Below are 15,621 nucleotides of genomic sequence, written 5' to 3'. Positions count from 1 at the left end.
CTATGTTGTTACAGCTGAAGCTAAAATAATATTGTATGTCAACAATACTTCAGTAAGAAAAGGCCAAATGCAAGAAATACCACTTCTATTGTGGAGTAAGTAAAATCGGTATAGACTTGTATATCTCCCTTTTTTAAGATACTGCTTATCACTGCCCATTGTTAACTCTGGTTTTATTAGGTGACTGTATTATATGCATTAAATGTAGCTATCAAAAGGTAAGATCTTCTTGTTCAGTTCAGTTCAGTTCAGTCGCTCAGTCGTGTCCGACTCTTTCCGACCCCATGAATCACAGCACGCCAGGCTTCCCTGTCCATCACCAACTCCCGGAGTTCACTCAGACTCACGTCCATTGAGTCGGTAATGCCATCCAGCCATCTCATCCTCTGTCGTCCCCTTTTCCTCCTGCCCCCAATCCCTCCCACCATCGGGGTCTTTTCCAATGAGTCAACTTTTCGCATGAGGTGGCCAAAGTACTGGAGTTTCAGTTTTAGCAACATTCCTTCCAAAGAAATCCCAGGGCCGATCTCCTTTAGGATGGACTGTTTGGACCTCTTTGCAGTCCACGGGACTCTCAAGAGTCTTCTCTAACACCACAGTTCAAAAGCATCAATTCTTCGTCGCTCAGTTTTCTTCACAGTCCAACTCTCACATCCATACATGACCACTGGAAAAACCATAGCCTTGACTAGATGGACCTTTGTTGGCAAAGTAATGTCTCTGCTTTTGAATATGCTATTTCGGTTGGTCATAACTTTCCTTCCAAAGAGTAAGCATCTTTTAATTTCATGGCTGCAATCACCATCTGCAGTGATTTTGGAGCCCAAAATAATAAAGTCTGACACTGTTTCCACTGTTTCCCCATCTATTTCCCATGAAGTGATTGGACCAGATGCCATGATCTTCGTTTTCTAAATGTTGAGCTTTAAGCCAACTTTTTCACTCTCCTCTTTCACTTTCATCAAGAGGCTTTTGAGTTCCTCTTCACTTTCTGCCATAAGGGTGGTGTCATCTGCATATCTGAGGTTATTCATACTTCTCCCGGCAATCTTGATTCCAGCTTGTGCTTCTTCCAGTCCAGCGTTTCTCATGATGCACTCTGCATATAAGTTAAATGAGCAGGGTGACAGTATACAGCCTGACGTACTCCTTTTCCAATTTGGAACCAGTCTGTTGTTCCATGTCCAGTTCTAACTGTTGCTTCCTGACCTGCATACAGGTTTCTCAAGAGGCAGGTCAGCTGGTCTGGTATTCTCATCTCTTTCAGAATTTTCCACAGTTTATTGTGATCCACACAGTCAAAGGCTTTGGCATAGTCAATAAAGCAGAAATAGATGTTTTTCTGGGACTCTCTTGCTTTTTCCATGATCCAGTGGATGTTGGCAATTTGATCTCTGGTTCCTCTGCCTTTTCTAAAACCAGCTTGAACATCAGGAAGTTCACGGTTCATGTATTGCTGAAGCCTAGCTTGAAGAATTTTGAGCATTACTTGACTAGCATGTGAGATGAGTGCAATTGTGCGGTAGTTTGAGCATTCTTTGGCATTGCCTTTTAATAGTAAAAAGCACCATTTCTTTCTATACTGTTTTAATTCCTAAGTAGCTTCTTTCTACCTTGCTTTTTGTTTTTGGTTATCTCCTGTAAAAGAGGAAATTCTATTAAATGATCCCCCCATAAAAAGAAAAAGGAAGAAAATCAAAATGATATTTAACTCCCTTCAGTTTATTTTTTAACATGTTATTTTTTTTAACATTTTAAAGTTGCCTTAACTTCCCTTTAAACTTTTTAAACTTCCCTTTAAAACTTTTTTTCCCTTTTTAAACTTCACTTTAAAAAATATATTCTAAGTAGAATTTCACAGTTATCTATTTTTTAAAAGTGAATGTCACTCCCACTGTATCTCTAACAGTTTTATTCTCTCTTGTAAAGAAATGGGAGGAATTCCTTAAAATCTGAGTCTTGGTAATCTGTGATCATTTTGAGAAATTATTACTCTGTGAAGTTCTTACTTTCAGCTATTAATGACAATATCAATGATACAGCAATCAGTGGTAAAATTAAACCTTGCCTGGAGGTTTAACCTCTTTAACTTATATTTTTGACCTTCTTTAACCTACATGTTTTTTTGAATTTATTCCTTCCTGCATTTCTCCTATGTTAAAATCTAAAGTAATCAGTTTGTACTTTTAAAAATGTATAGTTTTACTTTGAAACAATTTTAACAATTGTTGTTTAACAGAAAAGTTGAGAGAACAGTGCAAAGAACTCCCATATATTTTTCACCCAGAGACCCTGTTCAATCTGTTAACTGTCCCTATTAATGTCTTTTACAGCAAAAGGATCTAATCTGGGATTATATGCCACACTCAGGGGTCATGTCTTTTTCATCTCCTTCACTCTGGGACAGGCTTCAGTCTTTCCTGCAGTTTCATGTTTTTCACAGTTGGGACGATACAGGGCAGTCACTTAGTAGAATGTCCCTTAATGTGGGTTTGTGTCAGTGGTTTTCTGCGTCTAGTTCCAGGTGACTCATGGGAGCTCAGTGTATATCTCTTCCCTATGCTGTCTTCAGCATCATCAGTTGGTACTTGAAATTGGTCATGGTAGGATTATCTACACCATGGAAATCAGAAAACACTACAGACAAGGACTTTTTACACCTGAATAGCTGATTGTTCTACATTTAGCAGCACACCACAGAGTTAGTTGTGTGATATTTCTTCATATTTAAACCCAGTTGTGCATTTTTGGTAGGAATATCATTGTGTACTATCAGGTGGCAAACAGCGCAGATTTGTTCCTCACTAGTGATATTTATATGAATCACTTGATTAAGATAGTGTCTGCTAAATTTCTGGAGAAGGAAGTGGCAGGTCACTCCAGTGGTCTTGCCTGGAGAATCCCAGGGACGGTGGAACCTGGTGGGCTGCCATCTCTGGGGTCGCACAGAGCCGGACACGACTGAAGCGACTTAGCAGTAGCAGCAGCAGCTAAATTTCTCCACTGTAAATTTTTATACTTTTCCTTTGTGGTCAACAGATATCCTGTGTAGAGATACATTAACTGTAAAAATGACCTGTTTCTTATCCTACCTTCACTTTCTAGTTTTAGCTTCCATTGATGATTCTTGCTTGAATTATGGTAGTTGCCAAATGGTAATTTTTCTAACTACATCATTTCCCTCTACATTTATTATTTGGCATTCACTTTAAGGAAGAGCTTTCCCTTAATTATTTACTTAGGATTTTTATTTTTTCAATTTGTTATTGTCATTTTTTTATTTGGATGATTAGATTGGCTTCAGTTTGGCCAGGGGATACCTTAGAGCAATTTCTTTTCTTTTGGGGATGTCCTTGTTGTTTTCTGAACCCTTCCTTACTTTTTGGTACAACAAAATGTTTCCAGGTTCAACTTGTACTTTCTCTTCCTCAGGCTTGGAATGAACTGCTTCTTCAAGGAGAGTAATGTGTGGAAACTAAGCTCTGAATGCTGGATATACTCATTGCTGTTGTAGTGTTGCCACCCTGGAGCCTTCTCAGTAGAAAGAGCTAGAAAGTGTGTGTGTGTGTGTGTCCTTTTACATTTATATTTATTTCTTTGTCTAGATATAAGCCATGGATTTTCAGAGATAGTTCCAATTCAGATACAGTACCACAAAGCTCATTGTATCTTTTCTCTTCTTTATATTTTCATTCTCTGTTACTGAAAAACCTGGTTCTAATCCTGAATATACTTATTTGATTAATCCTCTGTGTGTATTGATAACCCATTTCCAGTCTTCTGGGCTGCACCTTGCCCCCTGCCCTAAAAGTGCCTTCAAATTAGTTGCCATTATTGCTTGTTGCTGGGCTGCTCCTGCTGTTCCATTCCAACTACTGTATGCTCTTGCAATTCTTTTATTACCACTGCTGTTATCAGCCACTGCCAGGATACCTCAATTTGTATTTTAAGCTGCTTTGTAAACCCTGAAGTTGGTACTTACATTTAGTATTTTCTTTGTTATTTCAGCTTGATTTTCAACTTATCTGCATTTAGTGTGAGAGAAATATCAAATAGCTACTGTAGCTTAGTAAATTACTGTTCATACCTTCTGACAGCATTACTTGTACTTTGAGGAGATATTGGGTGAAAACAGCCCAGAGAAAATTAGAAGGAGGCAGAGTTAAGGAAGAGAGGAAGTAGGAGATAGCTGAAAAGTATATGAAATGAGTGCTACTAGAACTCTTTCTCTTGGCTTAATACAGTCTTCACTCTGTCCTGGTAAAGGAAGAATACATTCTCCTTAGAAATATTCTTAAAGCAGCCATTAATACAGATTCAAGCCCTTTTCCTAGGTTCATATCTTTTGGTCCTCTGGGGTTCTGGGTCACTCTTCAAGGTTACAGCTACTTTTTCTGCTTTAACAATTGTCTTCTAGGCCTGTGTTATCAACTGTCTACTGATCTTTTTCAGGATGTTCCTGGGGACTTTAGCTCCAACATTTTCATCTTTCTTCCCAAGTAAATTTCTCTCCTTGCATATCCCGGCTGATTAATGACTCTATTCTACTAACTTCCCAGTCTCCCTTCCTCTTATTCACAGCCTCACCCCTCCCTTTCCAACCTAGAACAATTTCCATGAAGCTTCATAATACCTTTCCAGCACACTCTTTTACTGTCTGAGTTTCCCACATTTTTATAAGGTCAAGTAATTTCACTTCTTTTGGTCTTTTTCTACATCTCCATGTTGCACAGTGTTCAAGGGAGAGGTAAAGGGAACAGTAAATAACATTTCTCTAGACAGAGAAGGTTACAGGTGTTCTCTGCACCTTTTATTTTCTCTTTCGCCCTGTCTCTCCTCTCTCCCGCAGTTAATTTTCCTCCCTGCATCTGCCACTCTTAAATGATCTTTGTTCTGTAGTGCATGCCCTTAGTCTCTCTGTGCCTCTTAGGGTCATACAGAAAGAAAAGGGTGAGATGATTGGGCATTGCGTCTTGCACCTTTGTGAAGATCTGTTCTTTGTGACCAGGAAGGAAGCATTAGAGCTCTGTAGAGCATATGGGAAGTATGATCTGTCTGTCCCCTTTCATAATCTTACAGGAGAAGGTCGGAAGTATAAGACAAACTTTCTAGGCTTTGAGTGTGTTAAGAAGAAATCTTAACAGGCTGTTTCCCAAAGAGTGGGCTGTTGGAGATCATATAGAGAATAAACCTCATAGTCAGAAGGTCTGTGTTCTGATGTCAACTTTGGCTCTAACTGACTGTGTGACCTTAAATTAATCATCTACACCTCTTTTTATTTCTGATTTATTGTTTCCAAAGCAAGCATTTAGCATAGATGAGTTACAGTGTCTTGTACAGTTCTGATAGATTCCAATAGAACTGAGCAACTGTAGTGCTAAAGGTAACATTTTTCTCCCAAAGAAACATTTCCCCCCCATTTAAAAGTTCTTCTGTTTTTTGACCTACATGAAGGCATTATACTAGTTTTATTTTTCCTGTCTTCCTAAACTGATACTCTAGAGAAAATTCAAGGAAATTTATTTTGAATACAATTAGACACGGTTGCTTTTTAATAATGTTTTATGATAGACTTAATCTGCATTGAGTACATTTTAAGTTTGTGTGGGGTTTGCATTGTATTTCTTCTACTAACCATTTCTTTTGGATAGCCATTCTTTCACCCACTGGATCCTTTAAGCATTTGCCTATTAATCAAAAATGATTTATTATTTTCCATGTTACATATTATGTATTGAGAAAAACTTAATTCCTGTAAATGAAGAACTTCAAGTGTAGTCTTTTAAATACTTGTAAGCTACATGATTACTGACATTTTTTCTAGAGTATTTCAGTGGGTAAAAGAGGTTACTTCTTTATCTTTGCGTTCTTCATTTTTACTTCTTCCATTATGTAGAATTTTGTACAAAGTTTTCCCTTTTTTCATGTGCTTTTATGTTACAAAAGCTCTGTGTCTCCATTGTGTATTAAAATGAATTTATCAGAGGTATTTAGGTATCAACACTTATGGTAAAGTTTTTGGGTAAAGGAGAGTATTAAAATTAAGTTAAACCACTAATTGTAACTTAATTTTGTAATTACTGAGGTAGTTTTTTTTTAAATTAGTCTTTAAAAGTATATTATTAACTATCATAAAATGGGCAAAATTTTGGTCTAGGTTTTGCTCAAAGACCTGTTAATTTTGACCAAATATTGTTTGATAAGTTAGGGCATGTCTCTTAGAATTGCTGTTTGTAAAACCTTAAAACTTATAAAGTAAGGTAAAATAGGACCTTGATTTTCATATTTATTTTTTATGATATATATTATTTTTATGAATTACTTATTGTAAATATAAGATAGCAATTAAAATCTGAGAAATAACTACCATGTTTAATTTTTAGCAGACTGTAATTTCTACTGGTAACCTATCCAAAATAAACTAAGTCCATATAACATGTTTCACATATTTTTCTTTGTAGATCAAAGAAAGCAAAGAATTCAATTGATAAATCAACTGAGACTGACAATGGCTATGTATCCCTTGATGGGAAAAAGACTGTTAAAAGCAGTGAAGATGGAATACAAAGCCATGAACCTCAGTGTGAAACTCTTCAACCAGAAGAGGCAACCTGGAACACCGGAACACTGAGGAACATCCCCAGCAAAGTAAATGTGATTAAAAATAATAATAATACTTTGTGTGATTTTACATTAGTTAATGGAAAGTGACTTAGACGTAGTAGTTACCCTTAAATGTATATATATTCTCCAGAATTTATTCTGTGAGCCTTTACAAATAACACTGATAATGCTGAAAATAGATAAAGTAATATTAATAAGCCTGATTTCCATTATAACCTGGCACCTTCTAAATTAATTGATTGACTCCAATTTTTCTAAAATGTTAAATTAGATTTAAATTTATAATTAATGTCGTTAAACCTTTTTATTTTTCCATTTCCATATGTGTAAATGAATTTGTTTCAAATGGAAGATCTATGTTAATTCAAAAGCTTAACCTAGGACCCTGGTTTTCCTTTAATGTTCTCTATAAGAAAATCTTACTTTGTTTTTCCTACCTTTGTGACCTTTGGTGTCAGCACATTTGTTTTGTTTTTTAAAATTCTTAGAGAAAATTCTTAAGGATAACAATTGTTTATTTACTTTTCTAAAAGAAACCCTAGGTTTATTGTAACATAGCCTAATATAAATATCTTCTTTCTCTTCTTTTCCCTGAAGTTTTTTGGTTAAATAATTTTTTTCTTTAAAAGCTGTTACAGAGGAAAAAATGTGGTCAAATTAAAACATAATACCTTAGTTACATTTAGAAATATAAGCATGAATGTGGGTACTGAGGAATAGTAAATGAAGAAAAGAGGATTCTCTATTTGAGTAAAGTATGTGTTATTGCTTGACAGTAGTACATATATTTTCAGTACCTGTAGCTATATAATAAATATCATGGAGTGGCAGTAAAATAGAGTCCCTTACCATAATTTTAGATTTTTGAGGCATTTAACTCTCTGGTAATGTGAGCCTCACTTCACTAGCATGTCTTAACAAATAAAGTTTTTAGTTATGCAGTTTTCAAACACATTTCCAGGTATGTATTACCTACTAACGTTCTATAAGAGGAACATGAAAATATCAATAAAATACCTGTTCTGAAGTCTCTTGGTTTCAAAATTTCTGAAATCTGGGTGTCTTAATGTGTACATGATGTTGTCTGGCTGATATGTGTTTCATTTGGTTACAAGTCACCTCCTCTTGCCTTGTAAACCATTATTAAATCAGGTTTTATGGCATTTTTGGTTTGTGAAAATATTAAATTAATTTTAGGTCTCTTCAGCTTCTTTTAAAAGGGTCTCTTTTCTCATAATTTTATAAGCTATTTCAGATCTTTTGAACAGAAACGTTGTAGGACAATATTTGATAAATGACTTTTGAGTTACTCTTGAAAGAACAGTACCAAAGTCACTGATTTAAGACTTTTTTAGAAAATCAGGTGGTATTAATCAGTTACTTTGAAATTTTTAGTGGTATTTGAAGGTATATATATATATATGTATGTATAATTTAAAATTTTGCAGTTTTAAAGCTACAGGTTGAGTCAGAAATTAACCAATGACCCTCTTTGCATAATCCTAACTTAGGATACCCAAAGGACAGTAACAAATGTCTCTGATGAAGTCTCCAGTGAAGAAGGTCCAGAAACAGGATACCCATTGCGCCGTCATGCAGACAGGACTTCTGAGAGCATTCTTCGGAATAGGAAGTCACACCATTATAAGAAACATTACCCTAATGAGGTATTTACTTTGGCCTTACATTTGTGCATATGTATCTATATGTTTTCAACTTACAACTGCTTTCATCTATTGAATATATTACTGAAATAAATATCTCCCATCAATCTCAATATCTTACTGTTACATGATCTGGATTTATAGAAGAGTACTTTTAGATTTATATATTTCACATATAAATAGCCGCACACTTTTATTCACTTTGTGCATCATCTCTAAGGATTCATACATTGAGTTTGTTGTTTTCTTTTAAAGAGCATTCTGGAGACACAATCTGTGAACTCCCATGTTAGACTTCCACAATTTGAAAAGGCTTTACAACTTCTAAATTATAGCAGTGTTACTATTCTAAGTGACTTCTTTCCTGTCACTGTCACCAGTTACATTGCCCAGACTATAAAATTCAATTCCGTTTTCTTCTATAACTCTTATATTTCTTTATTAATGTGTGTTTTTCTTTAAACCTTTTTTCCAACTTTATTACATCTCTTGATGTTGTCATATCTCTGGAAACTATTTCAATAGAAAAAGATTTTTTTCATTCAATTGTATTTTCACATTTTCTTGAGGATAGAACATTGTCTTTCTTCAGGGCGCATGAATTACTCCTTTTGTCACTTGCTGACAAATGTTACCTTCTGCTCTTTTTGTACTATATTAGAATATATGTTTTTTTCTTGATGGTTAAGAGTCAAACTTCTGAAAAATCTAATATTATGCTATGTTGTAATATGAAAACCTTAAGAGTTTTAAGATTAAAGGAGTTACTTGTTCTTCCTATATTTTTCTTTGTGATTCTGTCTCTAGTTAATCTTTCTTGTGAACTATGGCTGTTTTTTCTGTTATTGGCTCCATTTGAAAGACACATAATGCCAGTGTGTCTGCTTATTGCCTCTTCGCCCACAACTGATGTTCCGTCTCCTGTTCCTAAGCCAGATAACCATGCTTGTGAAATTCATAGTCTTAGTCTATAAACAGGTGAAAGTCTGTTGGTCCTGGAAAGGCTTCAGAACCTACTATAAAAAGAGGTCTCCAGTCTCCTATAGAATAAAGTATTTGGCTTTAAAGTTACTTTTCTTTACCCATAATCTTTACTTTTCTTGATTTGCAACTATGTTTTGAGATTTGAGATTCTTTTTTTTTTTTTTAAACTCTTTGTTTATTTGGCTACGCCAGGTCTTAGTTACCACGTGTGGGATCTATTTTCCTGGTCAGGGATTGAACCTGGGCCCCCTGGATTGGGAGCTAGGGCTCTTAGCCACTGGTCAACCAGGAAAGTCCCGATATTGAGATTCTTGAAGGACGGAACATTATTCTGCTAATCTTAACTTTTAAATAAATGTTTCTTCACATCTTCCAGATTCCAAGCTAAGTAAGGCTGATAATTATTGAGTAGGCATTGGTTGTTTTAAATCTTTTAAAAATGATGTAAAAGATTACATTAAAAATAAAATCAGATCTTCAAATTCTTCATCTGTGAAGTGAGAAACTTGAGACTAGAGGATATTTAAAAGGCTGTATTTCAAAATTTTTTACTCTCAAATCAAACCAACTGAAAAGTTGTTCTTATTTTTTTTTTTATTAAAAAAGCAAAACAAAACCTCCTTTGAATAAGTAAAATTCAAACAGGATTTATAGTGTTGTTTTGCATCTATATATAGTTATTGCTGTACTTTTCAAATTACTGGTGATACTGTTTTCTTTTAGGGTGAGGCACAAAGAAATCATTTGGGGAAACACTTTGTGCAGGAGCAGGACTGATGGGCCTCACTATAAGAGTACTTTTCAGGAACTCAGCCGTTTATTGTAAGCCTCCCAGATGTTAGCATCTGTACATATGCTTCTTAGGGGCATTTTGTTTTTCAGGAAGAAATCATCCAATCTTCTGGTGGCATGGGAGTGGTAGGTACTCTACCATGCTGTCATGGTGTTTGGCATCAAGGGAGTTGGGGATGAGGTGTGATCTTGCCATTCAGTATCTTGGACTTTGACTTAACCCTTCTGTCTCTTACCCCTCAACTCCCTACCCTAGTTCCTTGCCTGTTTCTGCTGTTAATATCTACCATGTCTGATGGGTTTCTTCCAGTCTTCTATTGGGAAGATGGTGGTGGAATTACTTGGTTATCTGGGATATAGGAGATGTCCTGGGTAATTGGTAGCTCCTTCCTTTTAAGTATTTGTACTATTTCTTAGCTCTCTCTTGCTTTGTTTAACTCTGCAAGTGTCTCAGTTTTTATTTCCTGCTGTGAATTAGCTTTTCATCTGATAATGGGAAGCATAATGAAGAAACAATGGGCTTGGAGTCAGACTACTTAAGTAACTTTGGAAAAATTGTTTAACCTATGTGAGTCTCAGTTTCTGCTTCTGTACAGTGGGGAGAGGAGGAGACTGGCCTCATCAGATTGTTAGGTTTAAATAAGATTATGCATAATTCTTCCCTTCAACTATTTCAGTTCAAATAAATAGTCTTTATTAATATGATTGTATCCTCAATTGAAACTACCAGTCTAGAGATTTGAGATAAGCAGAGCAAACCATATTAAATGACCCATTGAGCTATTTTCTTCAGTTCTAAAATTTCCTACTTTTAGGCTTAATTCAGCAATTTGTAGTGAAATTTAAAGTGGCCATTAACCACCTAAATATTTCAGGTTAAATTCTGTTTGAAATGTAAGCAATTATAGGTAGTAATTTTTAGATTTGACATTTGTGAAATGGCCCACTTAGCAATGAATATTTGATGAAATACATTTATTAAGAATTACATATACATTTTTTTAATCCCTGAAATCACCCATTAGTTTCACCTAAACAGTTATCAGGCCTTTAATCTTATTACTTATATTTGTATCTGGTTAGCAAGTCTGCATCAGAAATTAGTTACAGATAATCTAGTTTCATAAAAAATTTTGATTTAGCAATTACTGATTACTTAATACAGTGTGTCTCCCTATCTAATGAAAACAGCTTATGTTTCAAATATTATGGTTGACATTACTGAGTCTGAAGTATTTTGGGAGTGTATGTCTTAAAACAAAGTTGACTTATTTTAACCCTTTTTTCTTTCTTTATTCATTTTCCTGCTCAGCTCTTCTGGAAAATTTTCCTCTCTTAAACAATGTTCCTCCCATAAATACTCTTATCAGTACAGTAAATTTATGTTTATGGTATCCTATCCTGGTATCAATAAATTAATTATCAATAATATATCTAATTCATTTAAGATATTTTGTTACTTGTACTAATGATGGCAAAAAAAAAAAAGTGGTTTCTGTCTTTCATGGACTTACAGTATATTTAAGAGATATGATATATTTGAGAATATGAACTACATGAGCATTTAATTAACACAGATAAATTTCAGATGCCACAAAACAATGCAAAATTTGTCATTAAATGAAGATAAAAAGTAACAACTTGCTTTAGGGACAAAATGATTGCTCTAAATAGAGAGTAGCTTTATTTTTTTTAATTTATTTATTTTAATTGGAGGCTAATTACTTTACAATATTGTAGTGGTTTTTGCCATACATTGACATAAATCAGCCATGGGTAGAGAGTAGCTTTAAACTAACATTTGTCGAGCCCCTGCTTTGTACTAGGTTTGCATTAAAAGCCACAGCACTCATTTCAGTATCTCTTTAAGGTAGGTAGTTTTATTTCCCATTGGTAGATGATTCAGAAACGACGTAAGACAGCCAGAAAGGGTAGAGATGGTATTTTCCTGGTACTTTGTAGAGTGGACTTTAAAGGAGAGTAGAATTAACAGTAAGTGCTAAGAACATGATTAGAGGCTAGAGTGGCAAAGAGCAAGCTGTGTTGAGGGGCTAGGGAGTAGCCCAGTGTCGCTGTAGGAGAAGTAGACAGCAGGGTCCGAAGTAGCACATTCAAAGACAAGCATGCAGGTTGAAGGAATGTGAGAAGCCCCAGAAAGATTTTAGTCTGAGGAAAGAAAGAGCAGCTGCACTGTGGGAAGGTTAATCTAGAAATAAGGAAAGGCCTTTCAGATAGGGGTCAGTAAGGAAGGTCTTACAGTAAAGTGTGAATGATGAAATCTGAACTGTTGTGGTAACATGGCAAAGAGAGAGGAATAAATATAAAACATTTGCAAGTAAAATTGACAGTCTTACCGACAGAGGATGGGTAAAAACAAAAGCAAAAATTTCAGCATACTTGACTATAAGGATGGCTATTACCATTCTTTATTTAGAAAGTTATTTAAAAAAAAACTAAAAACAAAACTTCCCTGGTAGCTCAGATGGTAAAGCATCTGCCTACAATGCAGAAGACCTGGGTTCGATCTCTGGGTCGGGAAGGTCCCCTGGAGAAGGAAATAGCAACCCACTCCAGTATTCATGCCTGGAAAATCCTGTGGACCGAGGAGCCTGTGGGGCTACAGAGTCGGACACAACTGAGTGACTTCACTTTCACTTTTGAATTTATTTAAATTAAAATTTTACTCAAAGGTATTTATTTTGTATTTGAAAAAACTCCTAGTGGAAAAGTATATTGATGAGAAATTACTTAACTTAGGCCTTTTAGTTTTTCACTTTTTTTTTTTTTTTTACCATAGATTATCTAAAAAACCTGGGACTTCTGGGTAGCTCAGCTGGTAAAGAATCCCCCTGCAATTCAGGAGACCCTGGTTCAATTCCTGGTTCAGGAAGTTCCACTGGAGAAGAGATAGTCTACCCACTCCAGTATTCTTGGGTTTGCCTGGTGGCCAGATGGTAATGAATCTGCCTGCAGTGCGAGAGACCTGGGTTCGATCACTGAGTTGGGAAGATCCCCTGGAGGAGAGCATGGCAACCTACCCCCTGTATTCTTGACTGGAGAATCCCATGAACAGGGGAGCCTGGCAGGCTATAGTTCATGGGATCACAAAGAGTCAGACATAACTAAGCACAGCACACATCTAAAAAACACAAGTTGGCAGTTATCTTCCTGGTATAGAGTATTTGTTAATTTTATATCAATTTATTGAACTTCTGTTTGAAAAACGAAAACAGTAGATATATGAAACCTATTGTTGCTTTAAAAAAAAAAGACTAGAGTAAGAAAAGAACTTCATTAAATATATCAATTAAAGTGGGTTAGTATTCACTGACTATGCAGTCCATATAGATTTAGGCTAGTCTTTGAATTCTGAACTTTGTATAAAGTTTAAGAGAAAACAGGCACAGCTTTTGCCTGCAAAATAATACTGGAGCTGAGATGTGAAATCACATTTTGATATGGGAAAATTTTGTTACTCCTTAAAAAGTAATATGTATTTTAATGTTTTGCTGTTTATTTCACTGTCATTTGGCAGTGTGTTTGTTGTTTTAGTAAAAAGTAGCAATATATGTTTCTGATAAAATCCATTGAGTTGGAAAGGGTACATAAATTGTATTAATGTCAAAGAATATCTTGATTTCAGGATGCCCCTAAATCGGGTACTAGTTGCAGCTCTCGCTGTTCAAGTTCCAGACAGGATTCTGAGAGCACAAGGCCAGAATCTGAAACAGAAGATGTGTTATGGGAAGACTTGTTACATTGTGCAGAATGCCGATCATCTTGTACCAGTGAGACAGATGTGGAAAATCCTCAAATTAATCCATGTGTGAAAAAAGAATATAGAGACGACCCTTTTCATCAGGTTGGTTTGCAGTGTTGGATTGTGTGGGGCTGTTGGTCCAGCTCCTTTGAATGTATGTACATTTTACAGAGGTGAGAGAAAACTTACCTTCAATAGAAATAATGTTCCCATGTTTTAATTTTTATGTGACCTGTGATCTGGCTTCATAGGAACATAGAATCTCAGTATTTATATAGTGATTGTCAATCACCTTGCAAACATATGTTCTCTTCCTGAGAAATTGTTGGCAAATAGAATTTTCTAAGTCAGATTGTACTTGAGATGTATTAGTCCTTTTCTCACTAAGCATACTTCATGGTCAGATTCATCTATACCTGCAACCTTAATTCCACACACATATACGATTATAATTCACAAATCTACACCTCATGAATATCAGATTTCTATTTCAAAGTGCCTGTAGTAATGCTATCCAACAGAAATAAAATGAATTACATACATAATTTAAAATTTTCTGGTAGTCTCATTTAAAAACATTTAAAAAGGTAAAATTAGTTTAAATATGTTTTTAGCCCAGTATATTTAAAATATTATCATTTCAATATATAACTACTATGAGAAGGTCCAGTGTACTGCAACTAAGACCAGATGCAGCTAAATAAATAAATAAAATAAATACTAAAAAAAAAACCCAAAAACAAAAAAGAAGAACCATAACCCTGACAAGTTGGAGAAAGTGAAGGAATGTTTTGGTCCCCAGCTGCTAGATGTGAAGATGGGAGAGCACTTACGTGCATAGGAGAAAAGCAGGTGGGAAAATTGGTACAGTTTTGGTTTCCTAGGGTTCTGGAGAAAAGGTATACTTAGGAAGCCTAGCCTCCAACAGGACAAGGAACACATCCTCTGCTGAAACAGGCAGGGGAGGAAGAGTTCATGAAGTCAGTCAGACCATGAGAGTTACTGCATGATCTCTGTTTGAAGTGCTGGAGGCCAGATGGTCTCTTAATAGAAGAGAAGTGAGATGATAGGATAAGGGGCTTATGGATAGTGGTGAAGGCTTGGCATTATCATTTATGGGAAATGGAGATGGTGAGGAGAGAGTATATGTTTATTTGTGTTCACGCCATATAACACATTAAAAGAGTCACCCTCCCACTTGGTTGAGTGGAATCTTGGTTTAGCTGGAATCTAAAACTATGAATTTGTAGCTGCCCAGTCTATACATTTTCCAAAGCAAACCATTCAACATTACAGTAATTCAAGTCTGTGCTCCAGTCACTGATGCTTAAGAAGCTGAAGTTGACTAGTTCTGTGACGACTTAACAACACCTTCTAGAACTAACACCAAAAAAAGATGTCCTTTTTATCATAGGGGGTTGGAACACAAAAGTGGGAAGTCAAGAGATAATCAGAGAAGCAAGTTTTACCTTGGAATATAAAATGAAACAAGGCAAAGGCTGACAGATTTTGTGAAGAGAACTTGCTGGTCATAGCAAACACTCTTTTCCAACAACCCAAGAGATGATTCTACACATGGACATCACCAAATGGTCAATACCGAAGTCAGATTGATTATGTTCTTGGTACCTGAAAATGGAGAAACTATATATAGTCAGCAAAAACAAGATCTGGAGCTGACTGTGGCTCCTATCATGAGCTCCTTATTGCACAATTTAGGCTTAAATTGAAGAAAGTAGGGAAAACCATTCATGTATGACCTAAATCAAATCCCTTATGATTATACAGTGAAGATGA

General features: G+C 35.5%; 1 protein-coding gene across 29 annotated transcripts in view; it reads left to right on the top strand.

Annotated features, from left to right (window-relative positions):
- PHTF2 (putative homeodomain transcription factor 2) overlaps positions 1–15,621 on the top strand; it is a 228,681-nt gene that overhangs the window by 97,932 nt on the left and 115,128 nt on the right. For 25 of the 29 annotated variants that reach the window (XR_009735859.1, XR_009735858.1, XR_009735857.1 and 22 more), the window contains 3 exons: positions 6,462–6,648; positions 8,136–8,291; positions 13,708–13,926. Coding sequence is in view for 4 of the 29 variants with exons in the window: in XM_061413848.1 (XP_061269832.1) it covers positions 6,462–6,648; positions 8,136–8,291; positions 13,708–13,926 (562 nt within the window). In the remaining 25 variants the exon portion in view is untranslated. The other 4 variants (XR_009735862.1, XM_061413850.1, XM_061413851.1 and 1 more) reach the window with 3 other exon arrangements.

Source organism: Bos javanicus, chromosome 4, assembly GCF_032452875.1.
Source record: "Bos javanicus breed banteng chromosome 4, ARS-OSU_banteng_1.0, whole genome shotgun sequence".
Lineage (NCBI taxonomy): Eukaryota > Metazoa > Chordata > Mammalia > Artiodactyla > Bovidae > Bos > Bos javanicus.
Note: the sequence above shows the minus strand (reverse complement) of the source record. Positions and strands in the feature narration are given on the sequence as shown.